Source organism: Acanthamoeba castellanii (genome assembly GCF_000313135.1).
Source record: "Acanthamoeba castellanii str. Neff unplaced genomic scaffold scf7180000084576, whole genome shotgun sequence".
In the NCBI taxonomy this organism is placed as follows: Eukaryota; Discosea; order Longamoebia; family Acanthamoebidae; genus Acanthamoeba; species Acanthamoeba castellanii.
Genome location: NW_004457486.1, coordinates 122,233 through 141,762, shown reverse-complemented (window position 1 = coordinate 141,762; position 19,530 = coordinate 122,233). Strand labels below are relative to the sequence as shown.

At 58.6% G+C, this 19,530-nt stretch overlaps 6 protein-coding genes and 1 pseudogene across 6 annotated transcripts; 2 read left to right on the top strand and 5 right to left on the bottom strand.

Annotated features, from left to right (window-relative positions):
* Nucleotides 1-1,045: 1,045 nt before the first annotated feature.
* Nucleotides 1,046-3,003, bottom strand: ACA1_045420 (carrier superfamily protein; the record flags this gene model as incomplete). Its single annotated transcript, XM_004340500.1, has 9 exons — nucleotides 1,046-1,180; nucleotides 1,290-1,346; nucleotides 1,414-1,467; nucleotides 1,538-1,729; nucleotides 1,838-1,919; nucleotides 2,215-2,285; nucleotides 2,506-2,594; nucleotides 2,680-2,781; nucleotides 2,925-3,003. The coding sequence occupies 9 exons, from the start codon at nucleotides 3,001-3,003 to the stop codon at nucleotides 1,046-1,048; spliced, it is 861 nt and encodes a 286-aa protein (XP_004340548.1).
* A 131-nt stretch (nucleotides 3,004-3,134) lies between these two features.
* On the bottom strand, nucleotides 3,135-4,297 carry ACA1_045410 (acetyltransferase, putative; the record flags this gene model as incomplete). The annotated part of the gene is made up of 6 exons (XM_004340499.1): nucleotides 3,135-3,353; nucleotides 3,418-3,619; nucleotides 3,699-3,801; nucleotides 3,895-4,004; nucleotides 4,162-4,262; nucleotides 4,283-4,297. 6 exons carry the CDS (start codon nucleotides 4,295-4,297, stop codon nucleotides 3,135-3,137), a joined length of 750 nt encoding a protein of 249 aa, XP_004340547.1.
* A 932-nt stretch (nucleotides 4,298-5,229) lies between these two features.
* On the top strand, nucleotides 5,230-10,059 carry ACA1_045400 (annotated as a pseudogene).
* Nucleotides 10,060-10,160: 101 nt separating this feature from the next.
* ACA1_045390 (mitogenactivated (MAP) kinase) lies at nucleotides 10,161-12,227 on the bottom strand (the record flags this gene model as incomplete). Its single annotated transcript, XM_004340498.1, has 8 exons — nucleotides 10,161-10,426; nucleotides 10,523-10,601; nucleotides 10,724-10,812; nucleotides 10,936-10,980; nucleotides 11,095-11,257; nucleotides 11,303-11,623; nucleotides 11,723-11,858; nucleotides 11,950-12,227. The coding sequence occupies 8 exons, from the start codon at nucleotides 12,225-12,227 to the stop codon at nucleotides 10,161-10,163; spliced, it is 1,377 nt and encodes a 458-aa protein (XP_004340546.1).
* Nucleotides 12,228-12,911: 684 nt separating this feature from the next.
* ACA1_045380 (uncharacterized protein) lies at nucleotides 12,912-15,166 on the bottom strand (the record flags this gene model as incomplete). The annotated part of the gene is given in 8 exon segments (XM_004340497.1): nucleotides 12,912-13,629; nucleotides 13,645-13,749; nucleotides 13,765-13,819; nucleotides 13,833-14,024; nucleotides 14,044-14,277; nucleotides 14,481-14,590; nucleotides 14,673-14,796; nucleotides 15,103-15,166. The coding sequence occupies 8 exon segments, from the start codon at nucleotides 15,164-15,166 to the stop codon at nucleotides 12,912-12,914; spliced, it is 1,602 nt and encodes a 533-aa protein (XP_004340545.1).
* Nucleotides 15,167-16,117: 951 nt separating this feature from the next.
* Nucleotides 16,118-17,686, bottom strand: ACA1_045370 (uncharacterized protein; the record flags this gene model as incomplete). Its single annotated transcript, XM_004340496.1, has 6 exons — nucleotides 16,118-16,296; nucleotides 16,390-16,527; nucleotides 16,618-16,728; nucleotides 16,810-17,010; nucleotides 17,127-17,287; nucleotides 17,406-17,686. The coding sequence occupies 6 exons, from the start codon at nucleotides 17,684-17,686 to the stop codon at nucleotides 16,118-16,120; spliced, it is 1,071 nt and encodes a 356-aa protein (XP_004340544.1).
* Nucleotides 17,687-18,529: 843 nt separating this feature from the next.
* ACA1_045360 (uncharacterized protein) lies at nucleotides 18,530-19,529 on the top strand (the record flags this gene model as incomplete). Its single annotated transcript, XM_004340495.1, has 6 exons — nucleotides 18,530-18,581; nucleotides 18,641-18,742; nucleotides 18,817-18,901; nucleotides 18,972-19,129; nucleotides 19,208-19,326; nucleotides 19,407-19,529. The coding sequence occupies 6 exons, from the start codon at nucleotides 18,530-18,532 to the stop codon at nucleotides 19,527-19,529; spliced, it is 639 nt and encodes a 212-aa protein (XP_004340543.1).
* Nucleotide 19,530: the final 1 nt, after the last annotated feature.

Sequence of the window (19,530 nt, the reverse complement as noted above, 5' to 3'; positions counted from 1 at the left end):
AGGCCATGGACCTTTAGCGGGCGAACTTATCGGTCCGGCCGTAGGGATCGGCGCACGCGCTGGCCCGTCGTCGCACGTCAGTTGCGCCACAAGCAGGGCCGGCTTGAGCCCCTCTGGCACGCAGAGGCCTTCTCGCTCAGCTGAGGCCAGAATTTCCCAGGCTTTCTGGGTTGAGCGCGAAACTCCACGTCACTGGACAGTGGGGCCTCTCGGAGTTGTCCAAATAAACACAATCGTGTGAAATCCGGGCAAACCAGCCACCTGGATCTCGATCTGGGCCGCGAGGGATCACGTGAGTGGCAGGGCTCGAACCAGCCGGCCAATCGAATTCAAAAAGAGTAGCCTGCTGCCATGGAACTAATTAAGCTTGGGTGGCTCACCCCGAATGGGGCTGGGAATGGGCGGAAATTGGAGGAAATCCTGACTTAAGGTTTGCGCTACGCTTGTCTGTTCCCAATTGGGCGGACAACGATCGAGATGACGAAGGTGGTACAACCATGTGCCGTTCCTCACTGTTCGTAGTGACATTCAAATAAGAAGGACTCGTTCCAAGACGTCATCCACAATAACAAAACACATTGATTTTCACCATCTAGGCGCCTTGGGGCCACACGCGTGCATGTTTTCCTGCAGGCGGAAACCGAACGGCACACACCCCAAGTTTGTGGGCTTGGCCCTCGGTTGAGGAGCCTCCGTTGCAGCTGTGAGGCCAACCTGTGAACTTGCCCTGCTTGATGCAGAAATCCAATTTCGTCACGGTGAGCGCAAGTGAAAGCTCGGCCGCATTCCTTGCTAAGTAACTTCCTGGAAGTGTGCAAGGGAAGGGAGAGCGTGAGAGTGAGAGCGCACCATAAACATGTTGAGGGAAGGAGCCATTTTTCCAACAACACCCATACCGCTTTGTCAGCCGCAACATTTGCCGCAATCAACTACCAATCCGCTGTGGTGTAGTCGGTAACATTTATGGTTCTCACCCATGCGCCCCGGGTTCGATTCCCGGCAGCGGAAAACACCTTTTTTCGCGCCTCTTTCAAGTTGCACCATGCTACAGGGCGACGTGGCCTGTGTTGGCTTCTTCCTCGAGGCCCAGACAGCTTAAACCACAGTGGGAGATGATGGAGGGCAGCAGGCCGTGGTAAAAGCCCCACACACCCTCTTGCCTGTAAACTGCGCTGAGTGTCTGGTCGCATAGGACAGGCAGCACACGTTGAGTGTCAGAGGGAGAGGTGCCCCAGCTCTGGAAAACAACCATTCTCAGGTGTAGTGGAGGTCAGCCAAGGTGTACGTACCCCTAGAGTGCCGAGAGGTCCATAGACATGAGGCAGGCTCGCCATGCGCAGAGAAACCTGAATGTGTGGACATCGTTTTAGTAGATTGGACCTGTATTTGGCCGAGGAATGTGACGGTGCGTACGGCGTCGAGCGGGTTCGTGCAAATGGCGGTCAAACTGCACACCGTCGCAAACGCCTGTATGCATCACAAATAGAGTGTGATTCAAAAGTGACAGTTCTGTGGTGTCAGGAAGAGGCAAATCTACCAGCGTGGTGCTGGCCACGTAGGCCACACGCCGGGCAGTTGATGGTTCCTCAAAGACCTCCTCCTCTTCCTCCTCGCTGCCAATGTCGGCTTCGTCGTCGCTGGCGTCGCCACGAGGCATGAAATCGGGGAAGAACGTCGCCTTGTGCCAATGCAGCACTTTGGCGCGCAGAGCATCACTGCCATACAGCAGCTGTCAGGCGCGCACACATGACGCACACGACACGACACACGCGACACGACGTGCAAGTGAGATCGATGGACAACGCGAAAAGAATGTTGGGGGGGGGGAGAGAGATACCAGGCCCATCAAGGTCGACGAAGGAAAAGAAGCGTAGAAGTGGTCCTTGCCCTTGAGCACACGGTCCACCAGCGCCACCTTCCTGTCGGACAATCGCATGAGAACGCACGTCTCTTCTTTTTATCGGTGACTTCCGGGGCCGCGGAAGCAGTTGGCAGTACCAGGACGGAAGGTTGTGGGCGACATAGCAGGTCAACAAGGCGTTGAATGGGTGCATCAGCGCCAGCGCAAGCGTTTGGGTGAACGCTTGGCTGTGGCGGCGTTGTCCCGCGCGCGCGCGCGCACACACACACACACACACAAGAGAGGTGAGTCGCCTTGGCTGCAAGCCAAGGGGGGATTAGTGGTGGTTGCTTGGGGTGGGGGAGAGTGCCAACCTGAGGTGGAAACGGAGAGTCCTTTCCTCAATGTCCTTTTCGCTGACGCCCAACACCTGGTCGACCATAGGCTGTGCAGCGACTGACAAGCGTGGCGTTGCGTTGCGTTGCGCATGAGTGCGTATCAGCGGCACAAAGGGGCGAGAGAAGAAAACTTGATGGGCTGCGCACCTGCGAACACGCCACAAGGCGCCACCGCCGCTATCACCAGGGCCGGCCACCTGACACGTCACCATCACCGTCACCATCACCGTCGCTGTCGTCGTCACCGTTTTTGGGACCGGAGCGTACTTGACAAACATGCACGCCGTCTTCGCGCCACAACTGTTTGGTCTCCTGCACGGCCAGCCTCGCGTCACCGATCAACGCAGCGGCCAGGCCTGGTGATGATGTGCCCACACGACATGACGCCCGTTACGACGACGCCGGCCAGCGCGTGCCAGTGCAGAGGGGGGGGGGACTCACCCCGGTAGTGGGCATTGCTGCCGCTCAACAGCGCGGTCACGGCCGAGCGGTACTGCACGACCCGCGCCAACACGCCAAACAGGACTCCCTGGCATACGGCGACTTGGACACAATCAACAGACAAAATATTAAGATTGACCTTTTTTTATATTCGAATCTCATTATATAATACTATATAAATAATACTATAGTATATTGTACAAGAATAATAATACTAATAATAAATAAAATGCGGAGGGGAGTACAAGTGGTGGCCAGGCTTCCTTGTTCCGGCTCGGGCTCCGGTTGGGGAGCCGCCTCTTGTGCCGCTCGCGCATGGACCATCTTTCTTGTTCTTGTCTTACAAAACAACACCCGAGGCAGACAACAAAGAGCAAAGACAATCATGATATAACTAAATAATTTCGGGCCATTTACTGGAAAGGCGAACCCCGGAAGAAGAGGACCTGTGGTCATCAGCTGCCCTCCGCCTTCTTCTCTTCTCCTCCGGCCTGCTTCTGCTTTTGCCTCCGGCGCTTCTTGGCCGCGTTCTTGCTGGACGCAGCGCCGCCGCCACCGGCGGCAGCACCGGCGGCGGCAGGGGTGGCCTTGGCGGCAGCTGCAGCGGCAGGCTTCTCCTCCTTCGCATCGGTCGCCTCAGTCGTCGTGGTCGTCTCCTCAACCTTCTGGTCCTCCTGCGTTGGTGGTCAGCCAAAGCAAAGTGGTGCGTGGTGAATGGTGAGTGTGGGTGAAGCGAACCTGGAGCGCAGCGGTGGCAGCGGCGGCGCCGGCGGTGTGCCCCTTGCCGCCCTTGCCCGCGGCCCGGGTGGCGCCGCGCTTACCAGCGGCAGCCGTGGTGGCCTTCTCCTCCTTCTTCGCGCTCTTGGGCTCGCGCAGACTCTTCTGCATGGCGTAGGCATCCTCGTTATCGGCATAGTACCCCACCTCGGTCTTCGTCACCCTGTGTGTCGCGCCGAGCCTTGTGAGCAAACACACACACACGCGCGCGCGCGACACTGCAGCGGAGAGGAGCCACGCACGAGAAGCCGAGGGTGTTGGTGTAGAGGTGGAGGGCGGCGCGGTTGCTCACGCGCACGTGCAGGGAGACGAAGGCGGCATCATAGTTCTCCAGCATGGCGCGCTCTGCGCAGGCGGTGGGCGGGCGAGGGTGGTAAGCACCCAAAAACTGTGCCACGAGAGAGAGCCAAAGGAGAGGAAGAAGCGGGGGCGCCGTACCGGCAGCCTTCATCAGCTTGGTGGCCAGCCCGAGCTTACGGTGCGAGCTCAGCACCGCAAGCGAGGTGATGTGTCCGTGCTGCTCATCTTCGTCTTCCGGATCCTCTTCCCTGCAGGCCAATTAAACATCACACCACAATCGACGCAAAATGGAATCAATCAATCGATTAATATATGGAGATGTAGCCAAATTCGAGCGAAAAAGAAACAATCTCAGTGCCGCGAGGGATTAATTGGGGGACGGAAAGAGTGCGGGAATGAGTGTACATCTTGGCGAGGACGTAACCGACGACCTTGCCGGTCGAGTAGTCACGCGCGAGGAACGAGAGCGAGGGCCACGAGAGGCCGTGGTAGAGGTAGTATTTCATCTGGTAGTTCTCCGGCAGACAGTGGAGATTGGCATTCTGCAGCTCGATCAAATCCTCAATACGCACTCTCTCGATCGACACCATCTTGCAAAATAAATTAGATTGAACCGGCTGGCCTTCTGGCAATGGTGGCTGTTCGATTCGCGAACGTGCAAATAAAACGCGAACGTTGATTTTCTTTTTCTTTTTCTTTTTCTTTTCGATTGCTTCGCTGCTGGAGTTCCCTACTGTCAAGCTGGAGAACTGAGTTCCCTATTGTTCACAAGATCGGCACAGGACCCGTGACGGGCTTGCTGCGATGAAGCTGCGCCGGCTGCTCTTCCTGGGCTGGCTGCTGTGTTTTTTGTTTCCGTTCTCATCACAAATGAAGTCCTACTCCCGCGATCCGCTGCATCTCTTGCCTCTACCCCCATTCAACACGTCCCCCACGGAGAACACAGCCCTTTTCATCCCCAATCGAATTGCGGAATCACCTCTTCCAGTTGATCCCGTACCGCGATACCAAGGTACCGAACTGTTCATCACTGTAATTGAAGCTGAGATTTTTGCTCCATTCCCTTCCATTTTCTCCATCAACGCCCCTCCAGACAAACCCTCTCCTCGTGCCTCGTCTCTCCCAGCTACCCCCTCTTCTCCTCCTCTTCTCATCAAAAATCCCAACGTCACCGCCTCGACGACGCCGACCTGTTCCCCCTTCTTGCAACATATCGCCTCCCTGCTCGACGAGCACGGCAACTTCCCCGACTCCATCGACCGTACCTCCGCCTCTGTCCATCCATCTATACATCTATACATATAGGTGGGGCACATCCACATGCCAAGCACGCGCCACGGCCACAATCGCGCGCCTATCCATCCTATAGCCTTGCGGTCGTTGGCTGGCCAGTGGTGGCGACTGGTCCCTGATGTGTAGGCACTCGGCCGTGCGTTGTGTTGCTCAGCCAACAGCCACGAGGTGGTAGAGATGATGAAGCTCATCGACCAGCGAGCAGTGCGGCCGGACAAGGCCATCGCCGTCTCCCTCGTACGACGCAACCCCAACCACAACGCACACCCTTCCACCAAACTGTCATGCCCACACTCGTTTGTTTTGCGCGCTGCGTGCGAGCAGGTGAGCGAGGGGATGCTGGACTTCACCTACAACTGGATCTGTTCCGTGCGGCGGTTCAATTTCTTCAACTACGTGATCCTCGCCAGCGACCACAACACCTACGCCTCTCTCCAGGAAGCCGGCGTACGCTCACCGCCTTCCCTTTTGATATATATTAATATATATTTACATAATATACATAATATATAAAAAAAATATATAAGAATAAAAAGAAAATGCGGGTGTTGGTGGCTGTGATCGATTGTGGGCTGGCCATCTTACCTTCCTCTACGTGCAGGAACCGGTGGTCTTTATTGCTGGCCACGCGTTCGGTGACAACGAGTTCCTCCTCTATGGCACGACCGCCTACCAGGGGCTCATGCACATCCGGTATGACTCGTGCTACTCGCGTTGGGCACGACAACGGGACTGCTTCCTCTGACATCGTGGTTGGATGGGTTGGGTTGGCCAGCCTCCTTTACGTCAAGCATCTGCTCCAGCTCGGTTACCGCGTGCTGCTGTTCGATGTGGATCAAGTGTGGACAGCGAACCCGTTCGACTTTATCGACAGGGACTGCAGCGCGGACCTTCACACGCAGAACGATGGTACTCCGCACCTCTACACGTCGCTCCCTCGTTTATTGCAGCGACCCTTCTTACACATCGCCGTTCAACACACGACACACACGACACACGACACACACGACACACTATCTGTACAACAGCCCGCGGAGCTTATGCGCTCCCGTGCATGGGCTTCATGTATCTCAACCCGACGCCAGCGCTCCTCACGCTGTGGGACGCCGTCCGGGTGGAACATTCGCTCCGGGTACGCCCCAGGTCGTGCACGCCAGTAGTCAGTTGAACAGAAGCACTGATGTTTGTGTGCGCCGACGACAGACGAGAACCCGGCCCTACACGGAGAGTGCCACCGAGCAGGCGATCTTCACCGCGATGAGCACCAACCTGACCCGTACGTGCTCCACCGCCACCGCCACCGCCACCGCCGTCAGCCTCTGCCTTGACACACAGAGAGAGACTGACATGTCGACCATGACAACAGGGCATTACTTGAACAACGAGCTGTTCATCAATGGTGGGCTCTTCTGGGACGAGGGGGTCCGTATCCAGCACTTCCAGCCCGTGCAGATCCATGTCAACTTTGTCGTAGGTTCGTGTTGTGTGCCTCCTTGTTTCATTCCTCTTTCAGCTCAGAAGACGACACGACACGACACGACACAACCAACGACACGACACGACACGACACGACACGACCAACGACACGACACGACACGCAACGCGACTACCGCCTTAGACTGACCACGGCAGGTGGTCTAGGAAGGAGAACAAGCACCAGAGGCTGCTGCAGAGCAAGCTGTGGATGTTGGCCGACAACAAGGAGGCCCGTGCGGACTGGAACGCCAAGCACCCGGCGCCGGGTGTGTGCAGCTACGAGCGCGCCAGGCCCCGCGACGCCTCCATTGCCGTGCCTCCCCCGCGGCTGCACGAGATGGTGGTCGTCATCAAGGTCTTCCCCTCCGTCCCCTACGCCGAGATGCTGTCGTCCGTGGTGTCGTTCAACTCCCTCAAGAACCGCCTGCGCATCGTGGCCACGTCCCTCCTGTCGGCCAACTACTCGTCGCCGATGCCGCACCTGTGGAGCGAGAAGCGGATCGACATCGAGCTGCACCGGCCCACGCCGCCTGCGAAGGCGATCGGCGACCGGGAGACCCTGGTCGCGTCGCTGTACGACCGCACGCTCAGCTTCCTGCAGAAGCACTGGGCGATGGGCGAGGTGCGAGAGGCGAGCAGCCGCTGGCCGGAGGCGCCGGCCGGCCTCGAAGCGCGGCTGGAGGCGTGGTCCGCCGAGTCGGACAGCGAGGTGGCGATCATGATCGACGACGCGCACGAGGTGACGCCCGAGTGGTGGCGGTGGGTGCGCTACGCGGTGGGCGCCCACCACTGCAGCCTGGACGGCTTCAACGTGCGGCTGTTCGGGGCAGTCCTGGAGACCAACATCGCCATCATAGCCAACCCCCCCACCAACACCTCCGCCTACTCTGCCTACGTCAACGGCCTGCTGTCGGTACCTTTTTCTGTTTCCTATGTGTATATTTCCCTCTCTATATATATACATATATATTGGTCTTTAATGTTGTATAACATATCAAGCAACATGTGTTGGGGTCGCAGGTCACGGAAGTGCCGCATTCGGAGTGCTCCAAACCGTTCTACTTCCAGAACATGGGCTATCGTGCCAACCTGTTCTTCCCTCGGCTCTGGCGCCGCTTCCAATCCTGGGTACTCTTTGCGCCCCACGATACGACCAACGACACGACACGACACGAACACGACACGGCACACAAAACGATTCAGTTTGCTCATCAGTGCTGGGACGCGCCGGCAGGTGGCGGAGTGGAAGGCAGCCCACCCGGGAGGCGGTCAATACCCGAAGCTGGCTGGCCTCAATTACGCCCGCATGCACGCCCTTGCTGCATTGGTCGGGGAGGAGCCCAAGGAGATGAAGCGTAATCGGTGGTACGCCTGGTGGGCCGCCTTCACTGCAGACCTCGGTACGCCCCATCGCACGCACACACCGCACTCTGAAATCGCACACGCACACGCACACGCACACGCACACGCACACGCACACGCACACGCACACACGCCGGTGCTCACCGGTAACGATTGTGTGTGTACACAACTACAGGCTTGGCGGGACTGCACCCGCCTTCTTCGGTGTCGGTCGTGAACACGCAACCGCTGGCCTACCCCAGGACGAAGGAGCCACGAGAGATCAAGAGGAAGCTCCTGGTGCCGCGTCCGCTGCGCAAGTCGAAGAGGCCGGCACCGCCGCAGTCCGGCACTCTGTTCCTCGACCCAGCGCGCTCACCGCTCACGCCAATCGGCGACCCCCGGACCTATCACGCTCTCGGTACATATTGTATATTGTGCGGTTGTGTGTGCGCGTGCGCGTGCGTGTGCGGTCGTGTGCGCGGTGTTAACAAAATTTGTGGCGTGTGCAGATTTTCGTGGTCTCCCATGGCGTGCTACGTTCAATCTGGACGGGCTCCTGAACAACGTCACCACACTCTTCCACACGCCCAGCGAGCTGAAGATGGAGAAGTACCTCCCCACTCCGCCAAAACGAAAAGCACCGAAAAGTTGATCAACCTCCTCGTCTCTTTCTCTCTACACAATACATTCCTTATTCCTCATCATTCATGAGTCACTGTTCACTGTTCACTATTCATTGTTGTGTACGTTTGACCCTCCCTCCTGTCCTGCAGACCTTGTGATATTGACTTGATCAGGTCACATTATCTCGCCCCTCTGGGATAGGCTGGAGCAAGGATATCTCTTCTCCAATGGGATCATGGGGTGCAACTTTTTAGGTTGCTCAACTGTCAGCCGGCAGCGCACACCACGAGGTGAGTGCAGTCTTTCGTTTTTTCTTCACTCCACCACGGCCCCATGTCGCACCTCTCCAGCTCTCTTCTGCTCTGCGCAGTCCTCTTCTTCCTCTGCAGTTATGGTGCGCTCCAGTCGCGGCGCTTGGCCCAACAGCAACCCTGACAACCCTGACCCCTTGCCCGACTGACCGCCCGCGGTGTGTTTGTGTGCGTGCCGCTGTGCGGTCAGGTCTCAACCTGCAGTTCACCGCCGAGATCAACAACCCGGGCCACAACGACTGCGTCTTGGCGTCGTACAACGACCAGGGCACCTTCATCGATCCGGCTTTCGAGTACCCTACCTGGGCAATGGCACGCCATATCTGCAGTTTCGATGCGGACTTAATCACCATCGAGCCCTTCTCACGCAGCAAAAAATTGTGCACACGACACACACTACACCCTGGCAACAAACAGAGACCAAGTACACGAGCATGGGTGGCGAGACCTGCGAGAAGGTGACGCGCTCCAGCTGCTACACGACCAATGGCGGTGCTGTCATGACCGAACTTGCCCGTACGCCCGACCACAAGACCACATGACGCGTCACACACGACACGACACGACCAACACAACACAACACCACAGGGTTCCACTACAGTACCTGAATGTCGGGTACAACCCGACGGTGATCTCCACGTGGAAGACCGAAGGCTGCTACAACAACATCACCCAGCGCCTGGGCTACCGGCTCCTGCTGTCGCCCACTGCCACCCACTCCTTCACCGGCGCAGTCCGACCCGGACGCAAGTTCGACGTGACCCTGGTGATTGAAAACGAGGGCTTCGCCGCGCCTCTCCACAAAGTGAACGTCTTCCTCCTGCTTCTGTCCTCCACCACGTACGCACCACCTTCTGTCGCACGACACGCACAACGCACATGACACGACAGGCGACACGCGACACTCAGCACGGTGTGGGTCAAGCTGCCGGTCGATGCGCGCTTCGCTGCCCGAGCAGTCGCCCTTCACGCTCCAGTACTCGATCGGCGTGGCCTACGACGTGCCCGAGGGCACCTAGCTGGTAGGAGCTGGGTTGGGCCTCCAGCTGGCAGACGCCCTGTTCACGCCCACACCCGCCAGCGCGCCGCCCCAGCCGGGCTACGCCATCCAGCTGGCCAACCAGGGCGGCCTGTGGAACGCCACCACGGGGTGGCACAATCTGGGCGGCCAGGTCAGCGTGTCCTCGACCCCGCCGACACCGGAGCCCACACCGGCGAGCTCTGGTTCGGCCGCATCTCCTGGCCGACCTGCTGATTACAGAGGAATACTTCACATTCCTCTTTTTCGCCAGTCATTGAGGCGACCTAATCGAAAATATTTTAGTTATTTGTGTTTTTCTGTACAGCTCTCTTTGTTCAGTCGCGCCCACGGTAACTCAGGGCCTCGCGCCACAGCAGTGGTCGCAGGGCGCTCTCGTCATCGGCCGCTTCGATATCGCCCCCCTCGAAGGGTGCCACTACGCCATGGTCGCCCGGCTCGTCGTCCCCGTCATCCGCAGTACTACCCGGCGCGCTCGTGTGCGCTGCGGCCACGTCGCGCAGCCACGGGTGGCGGAGGGCCTCCTGGGCTGTGGCCCGCTTGTTCGGGTTGAACATCAACAGCCGCTGGAGGAAATCTTTACCTGCATGTGTCGTGCCGTGTGCGTGTCGTGTGCGTGTCGTGTGCGTGTCCCGTGAGAAAGTGTACTAACATCACAGCTGGCCTGGAAGAGTGGTACCTTCGGCACTGAGGTTGGGGAGGAGAGTCCACAGCCGGTTCGGCTCGTGGGCCTGCAGCGTGCGAATGTAGGCGCGAAACTGTGTACGCGCGGCAAGGCCCAGTCGTTGTTCGTTAGGTTAGCCCACTTCGAGAGAGAGAGAGAGAGAGAGAGAGAGGAGGCCGGCTCTTTTATATTAATTATTGCTGCCGTGCTCTGCACCTTTTCATTTCTGCCGCTGGCGATGCTGGCCAGGTCCTCTTCGGCTGGAGTGCCCAGCACGCTGATCACCGTTCGCATTTGATCTGGGTCTGCACACGACACACGCACACAACACACACACAACACACGCGACGTCGACACACACACCACACGCATACCACACGAGCGTGAGTGTTTGATGCCGCGCAGAGGCGGGCCGAGCGAACACGTACACCGCGAGTCCCGGAAGACGTTGCGGCCCAGGAGCATCTCCGTCACTATACAACCGACAGCCCACGCGTCCACTGGTTCGCATGGCCCTCTCCCGAGTCAGTGACACCCGCAACCAACAGAAGAAGAAGAAAGGTGGGTGGGTGGGTGGGAGAGGGTACCAGGGTAGCTGTATTCGTTATTGGGCAGGAGGCCCTCGGGCGCGGTGTAGTAGCGGTTGCTGACGAACTCCATGAGGCTGAGCTTCATTCTGTTCTGCGCCGTCTCCAGCTTCTTGGCCTTGCCCCTCCCCATCCCAAAATCCGCTATCTGCTCCGTGCGAGTCTGTTAACACACACGACCAACGACACGACACGACACGACACGAACCTTGACTGTGTCGCCGCTGAGGAGAAGGTTCTTTGGTCGTAGGTCCCTGTGGAGTACGCGCGCAGCGTGGATGACGCGAAGGCCGGAGAGGAGGCCAAACGCGACGGCCTTGACGAGCTGCTCGTCGGGCCGGTGCCAGCCCGAGTGGGCGGCGGCCTCCGGCGGCGGCTTGTTGCCACAAGTCAGCTGCGAGAGGTCGCCGCCGTCCATGAATTCGGTCACCACGTACAGGTCGCGAAAGTTGTGCATCGTCACCGCCTCCTCTTCGCCCTCCTCCTTCCCCTCCGCCATCGCCGGCACCAAGTCGTGGATCGCCAAGATCTACGCCCACCACCCAACGTCAACACACACGACACGCACGACACGCACGACACACGACACGACACGCAACACACGACACGAGCAGCCGTGGTGACGTACGTGAGGAGAGGATCCGCGGAAGTGGCGCATGAGGCGGACCTCGCGCAGGGTTCGCTTGGCCTCCTTGCTGTCGCCGAACACGTCCGCGATCTTCTTCACCGCCACCCGCTGCCCGCTACGCCGATCCAGCGCCAACCTAGGACCAGACCCACGTCTCGGTCAAACGCCGCACACGCACATCGCACACCGATCACACACGGCACACACCGCACACACGCGCGACGTACCAGACGACTCCGTAGGCGCCCTGGCCGATGACGTGCTGCAGGTCGTAGAGGTCGGTCAGGCGCGGCAGAGGCGCGGTGGTGGCCGGACCCCCATGGTGCTCGAGCGGGGGCGAGGCCGAACGCCCCAGGTGCCCGGGTGTGGTGGGTCGCGGGCTCAGGTTGTGCGAAGCCAGCCGCAAGAGGGGAGATGGAGAAGAGATGCTGGATGAAGAAGAAGAAGCAGAAGAAGAAGACGAAGTGACTGACATGGAGGCGGTGGGGCCAGGAGGCGCGTGCATTCGATTCGTACTTCCTGGTGAGGCCATTATCTCTAAGCTCTACTTCCTTCTGCAGATGTGGCTCTGTTTGATTTGAATGAATTGGATTTGATTTGAAGGATTGAGTATACAGAGAAAGAAGGGGCAGAGAAGGAGAATGCAGAGAGAGGAAGGAGTCGGCGAAAGAGATGGTGAAATTAGCTGATCTTCTCTCACCCGCGCACCTACCGCGACCTCTCACTGCGCAGTAGGTGCGTCTCACAGAATCGCCAAAATGCGGAAAGAATGTGATGAAATTTCAGGTGAGGGCAACGAAAACAATTCAGCAATTTACCAATAAAAACAGGACGTGACTCACCCCCCCCTTCACTTTCATCTAAGAGCTCACCCCTCTCACTTGCACACCTGAAGAATAAGAGGAACAGGAGACAGAGACTTAGCCAAGCTGTGTTGTTGTTTTGAATAGAAGACCCAAACAAAAATGGTAGAATTACAGTGTTGGGGTTCTTGACCAAAAACAAGACATTGTGATGGGTGGTGTGCATCAACGCCACCGCTTGAAGCCCTCGGCTCGGTTCCTCCTTCTCCTCTGGACTTGAAAAGTTGGAAAATAAATAAAGCGATCGTTCCACGCTCGTTGCCAAACGTGGAAGTCGTAAAAGTAGTCGTCGTAGATGATGTCGATGATGATGATGTAGAAGCCGCTTAGAGGGAGTAGAGCTCGTTCTGGAACTCGGCCTGGTTGGAGGTGAAGAGCTTGTTGTCGTTGGAGGTGTTGTCGACGAAGGCCGTGTCGCCCGAGGCCAGCTGCTCCGGAGGCGGCGCGCGGTTCATGTGGCGATAGACTGCGTAGCCGGCCGCGGCAATGCCTGCGAGCGCGCCCGCGCCAGCCACGCCGCCGGCGACGGCGCCGATCGCGATACCGGCCGTGGCGCCGGGCGAGAGGCCCGTGTCCTCGGTCGAGCACTCGGTGGAGCTGGTGTCGATGGTGAGCGTGGCCTGGGCGCCCTCGTCCTCGACGTTGACGTCGCGCACCGACCGCAAGCTGATCGAGTTGATGTTCTCGGTGATGGCGTCGCCGTTCTTGGACCAGAAGTAGATGACGTAGGAGAACGACACGGTCTCGTTGTTCGCGGCGTAGTTGCGGATGAAGATGGAGAACCACTTGTTGGTGCTGGTGGCCAGCAGGGTCTTGAAGCGATTGGTGAGCGCGGTCTGGAACTGGGTGACGTTGCCGTTAGTCACAAAGTCGTTACTGTAGACCATCGACAGACTGTGGAGGCACATGTCCTTGACGATGGGGCTGATGGAGGGCGACGGCGAGTTGGAAGGCGTCGACGACGGCGACGGGGTGGTGGAGGGCGTGGCTGAGGCGGTGGGCGAGCGCGAGATCGAGGGCGTGACCGAGGGCGTTCGGGAGATACTGGGCGTGGCCGACCTGGTGGGCGAGGGCGAGCGCGAGATGGTGGGCGTCACTGAGATCGAGGGCGTGACTGAGGGCGTGACCGAAATCGAGGGCGTGACCGAGGGCGTTAGGGAGATACTGGGCGTGACCGACCGGGTGGGTGAGGGCGAGCGCGAGATGGAGGGAGTGACCGAGATGGTGGGCGTCACTGACGGCGTCACTGAGATGGAGGGTGTGGCCGACCGGGTGGGCGAAGGGGTCGGCGTGCGCGAGGGCGTCACCGAGATTGTGGGCGTCACCGACCGAGTGGGCGACGGGAGTCACCGAGATGGTAGGCGTCACCGAGATGGTGGGCGTGGCCGACCGGGTGGGCGACCCGGTGGGCGTCCGGGTCGGCGTGTTCGAGGGCGTCACTGAGATCGTGGGCGTCACGGAGATCGTAGGCGAAGGGGTCCGCGAGGCGGAGGGCGTCACCGATTTCGTGGGTGTAACTGAGATCGAGGGCGTGGGGCTCACTGAGATGGAGGGCGTGACTGAGATCGAGGGCGTCACCGACGGCGTGACCGACCTGCTGGGCGTGACACTGATCGACGCGGAGGGCGTCGGCGTTCGCGATGGAGTAGCCGACCGCGTAGCGGAGGGCGTGGGCGACGGCGACTCGCACACCTTAACGACTGAGGTCACCTGGTTGGTCGCATTACCGCCCTGGCAAACTGAGCTGAGCGTCTGAGAGATGGCGAGAAGCAGACCTGAAGAAGTTGAAGATTGAGGATTTTAGCGCACGAGGGAGGTAAACATCGAGGCTCCACACATCGGAGAACTTCTCGGAGCTTTTCAAGAACGCTTGCTACGGGGGGTGGGGAGCGAACCGGTGACCGTCGACGAGTCTGCAGCGGCAGCGGCATCTTCGCTAGCAGTAAAGTTGAAAGTGAGTACGTTGGTGACGGCCCTGTTTTGCACATAACCGGTCCAGGTGACTCTGATGATTGATCAATCAAAGAGGGGGGACTGTGTTAGCCCTGTTGTACAGACCTCACGTAGGTGTGGATGGGTATATGTACGAGCTTTCCGTATTGGCGGCAATGTTGGAGGTGAGCCAGGTCTGGATTTGGGGGTCGGAGACGTTGGTCAACGAATAACTTGCCGTGCACTTACCATAGCTCGGGTAGCTGCACGTAAGGGCCACTATATACGGTGCCAAGGAAAACGATGGGATCTTGAGTCAGCACATCCCATCTTCAAAGATGGCGCGAAAACAAAACAAAAAAAGCCCGCGAAAGCGGATTATTTTGCGCCCTTAGGGGCTTGGGCGAATAAAAATGGATCGAGGAGAACATGAAGTAGAAGAAGAAGCAGGAGATGCGGAAAAAAACCAAGTAGTAGAGCGAGCGCTAGCACTTGGAGCTCAACGAAAAAACGGAGAAAGATGAGAACCAGGTAAACTAGGTGACAGATAGATAGAGATCACGGACGTACAGACGAGGGAAGGACCCACGAGGGCCACAAAGAACAGGGCCACGAGGGCAGGAGTCATCGAGAAAGATGAGCGCGTCATCGTTGGTCCGGTTGTGGGTTAGAGTTCGGATCGATCTATGAAAAACAGATCCGAAAAGCTCTTCTTTCCTCTTCTCTTAGCTTATGCTTATCGTAGCTCTCGGTGAAGAGGAGGGGAAGAAACAGTAAGCGAAGCCGTGGAGGTGCGAAGGGCAGACGGAGACAACACAGTAATGAGGGTCAAGGGCGGCCAAACGTGAACGAGAACGGGGGCTGCGGGCCTCCGCCTCCGGCCAACCAATAAGCAACGAGCACAACATTTATATGAAGCCGGCCTCGCGTGTCCGGTTGGTCCGACGCGGCGATCGTCTTGGCCAATATACGAGCCCCAATAAAGTTTGACCAACCAGACGCGTTAAACCTACGGAATTTCAATAATTGATCCAAACACCGAGAGCAACAGCGTATCATTGGGCAGAGAGGGCTCAGCGAAAATCCTCGCTGCTACATTTTGTCGTTGCCGAGAGCAACACGCGGCACACTTCCCCTACAAACAGTCGCGCCCTTCAACCAACGGTGTGATTGGATTTACCTTGTGTCCTTCTGCTTTGCCTCTTGGCCCTTGGCCCTTGACCCTTGGTCCCGGACCTTCTTCTTCACCCTTCGGCTCGCCACGGGGGCCACAGAGCCCGGGCTCTGAGCTCTGCCGTTAGACGGCACGCGGCATCGGTGACCCGACCCACGGCGACCGCTGCGACGCGCGAACATCATCCAAACCAACCCTCGTGGGATCCACGCGCCCGTCGCGCGGCCGACGAACAACGACGAACGGCCAACGAACGACAAACAAGTGCGCCACCAACGGCCACTGTCGGCCGATTTGTTCGAAGACAGTTGTTCGGTTGGCACATTCTCGGAGTGTGACAACAAATTTATGCAGACACTGTGTTTGATATTTTGAATATTTTATTTTAAATATTCATAGTATATTTGGCTCGTGTCCGAAAGAGGCTTAGAGGGACTTGCCGAGGGTGATGAGGGCCACGCCGACGGCGTTGAGCACCACGGCGGCGCCGAAGAAGGCAAAGTTGCGTAGGCCCCTGATCTCGCCGAAGAGGATGATGCCCCACAGACAGCCCACGGCGCCCGGGCCAGTCGCGATGATCGGGAACGACACCGTCATGCCCAGACCTACCGACGACACGGCACGGCACGACACGACACGGCACGACCAACGTCAGTAACTCATCACTCAACGAAGAGCCGAGAAGGGACAGAGGGTACCCTGGTTGGCGACGAAGAAGCAGCTCTGGGCGACAGCCCACATGACGCCGGAGATGACGCCGGGGAGCACCACCTCGGGGTAGACCACGGGCTTGTTGCGCTTGAGCACGCAGTAGAGCAGGAAGTAGGCCGTCGACGCTGCATCACGCCAGAGGGGGGGAGTTCAGTTTCAGGTCGGCCACCACTCGGCACCGCGTATCAAAAAGATGCGCATGCGTGCGTGCGTACCCATGAAGATGCCGCAGAAGTGGGACCAGACGTAGTCCAGACCGGCGGTGCTGTTGCCGTTCTCCTTGTTGCTGTGGTCGATCAGCCACTGCGGCGGGTCGAAATTCACACCTGAGCGGCGACACCATCCACCACTCGTAGAATTAGCCACCGCACACGCAGCACACGCACCACCGCACACGCACAGCGTACCGTAGAACAAGCCGGCGAGGACGGCCATAAGGACGCCAGCGACGCGCTTCCACACGGGCGGGAGGTTCTCGAGGAAGGCGAACGAGTCGTCCTGCGCCTTGTGCTCGTGGTGGCCGCCGTTGTTGAGCAGGTAGTCATCGGGCTTGCCGCCGTTGACGGAGCGGTACTCTTCATCGACCTGCTGGTGCTCATCGTCCTCACCTGATCACACACACACACACACACCACAGTCTGCTTCAGCACTTCACGACACGACCAATGACACACTCATGACACACACACACACACACACACCACGGCGCGAGAGTGTAGCTTACCGATCTTCTTGACGGTGGGCTTGACGAAGGCGTAGAGACCGACCGAGAGGACGGCCAGCGAGATGCCGAGGTAGTTGAGCCACGGTGTCTTGATCTCGTTGGAGTCCAGACCGAACAGGCCAAAGGTACCCGTGGCCCAGCCCATGATCAAGTTGGTCAAGCTACCGCACACAACACACAACACGCAACACGCAACACGACACACACAACACACAACGCACGACACACGGTCAGATCGTCATCGCGTTGGGGAGTGAAGTGGGGAGCTGGAGGGAGTACCCCCAGATGAGGAGACCGAGGCCGAGGCCGATCATCTTGATGATGGGCACGGTGAGAAGGTTGCCCGTGCACCAGAGAACGCCGCCGATCATGGCGATGGGCTCGAAGCGGGGCCAGCCCTGGATGCCGTTGACGACGAGGCCCGTGAGCCAGATGCCCGTGCAGAGGATCCACTGGAAGAACATGCCGTCGCCGGTCTCGAACTTCTTCACCGGCACGAAGTTGCTGCCGAAGCAGAGGACCGCCACGGCGGCCGCGATGTAGCCGAGCCACGCTTGCATCTTCTTTCTTCTGGCCAATCGCCACAATTCATGGAATGAAGAAGAAACGGATTGTGAAAATGAGAATGAGATGCGTGGTCTGAAGATTGTTGATCGAGATTTCGAGAGGGGTGGTTTCAGGCTGTGATTGGTGCACCCTCCTTCTCCTTTTATTTTGAACAGAGAGAGGGTGGCGAGGCGATTTGAATAGAGCCGCTACTCGAGACATAAGGAAATGAAGATCTTCCTCATTTCATTTCACGTGAATTGATTGATTTTTTGTTTTCATGCGAAGATAACAAGGGGAGGTCTGCCTACCGTTTGGTTTGTGAAAGGGGTGGGTGAGGAAGGGTGGTCTCTCTACCAAGCCACTTCCTCTTGAGTGTTGCGTGCGAAGATCAACAAACAACTTTGCAACCCCCACGAACAACAAAGAAAACGTAAACGCCGCCCATCCCAACACCCGACTCCAATAGGCCAGCAAGCTGGACCACTCTAGCCACGTTCCACCTGCCGACAGGGCTGGTTGGTGCCGCCGAGAGGGTTGGTTGGTGCCACCGAGAGTCACCAACCACCCGCCGATAGGGCAGGCCCACACACACCACCATCAGGTGATCACTCCCAGTTGCATGTGAGGTGTGGAGGTGGGGGTGCAACCAGCAAGCCTGTTGTGGGCTCCGGTCTGGGCTTTCCACAGTTCTGCGGTGCGCACAGACTGGGCTGGGGAAGACAGGGACGAAACAATGGTACTTGGTTGGAATGTGGGTGAAAGGTGGTCCCTTCTACTGCCCCCCCCCACCCTAACCACTACAGTTCGCCGGGTCCTTCTTTCGAACAAACTACAACCGCAACCACAAGTAGAAGATGAACTACACTCCACAAGACTTTGGCGACCTGTCCTCCCCTGCCAGCCTCGGTACCAACCGTCACAAAAGCAGTTCGTAGCGTGCAGCCATTGATTGACGTGGAGATCAGAGCGGATGGGCAAGTGGGGCGAGAAGGTGGCGGCTCTGCCGCGGGAGATCCGCCGCGGCCGCCTCATCCGCGAGGCCGGCGTCGACTGGAAGTCCCTCCCAGGTCCGCCCCCCCGCCCCCCTAGCCCCAACCCCCGTGGGTCCTCATGATTGGCTGTGGACTGCGCACGTGCTCAGGCTGGAAAGGGCTCAAGGACGTCGACAAGGTGTACTTCAACCCCAACATCGACGACCAGACCCTCTGGTGCCCTCGCGTCGGTACGTCACTTTAATGACACGCGTGTGCGTGCGTGTCGTGTCGTGTTGATGTTGTGTTGCGTGGGGGGCGGAAGATTGTTCGAGGAGGACACGGGGCACCTGCTGGTGGAGGTGGAGCTGCCGGGCGTGCCCCGGGAGGACATCGGGCTGGAGCTAGACGAGGACGACGAAGACGGCTCCATGAGTCTCACCATCGCCGCCCTCAAGCCCCAACGCGCCAAAGAGGAATCTGGTATGACGCACACACGACACGATCAACGACACACGACAACGACCAACGACACACGATGCTGATGGGTGGCGTGGCCAGCGTGCGAGGTGCAGGGGGTGTATCACATCCAGGAGAGACACTACGGCCGCTTCTTTCGGACCGTGCGGCTGCCCTACAAGGTCGAACGCGACCTCATCCGGGCGCACATCAGCGAAGGGGTACGAGTCGTCCCCTCCCCCCCGCGTGTGTCGTGTCGTGTCGTGTCGATGATCGCTCACGCGCACACGACCGCCGCCAGGTGCTGCACGTGCACCTGACGATGAAGACCTCGAAAGCGCGGATCCACATCGGCGAGCGCGAGGACGAGGAGGCCACCTCCGCCTCCGCCAAGGGCAAGGAGAAGGGCGAGCAGGCCAAGTAGT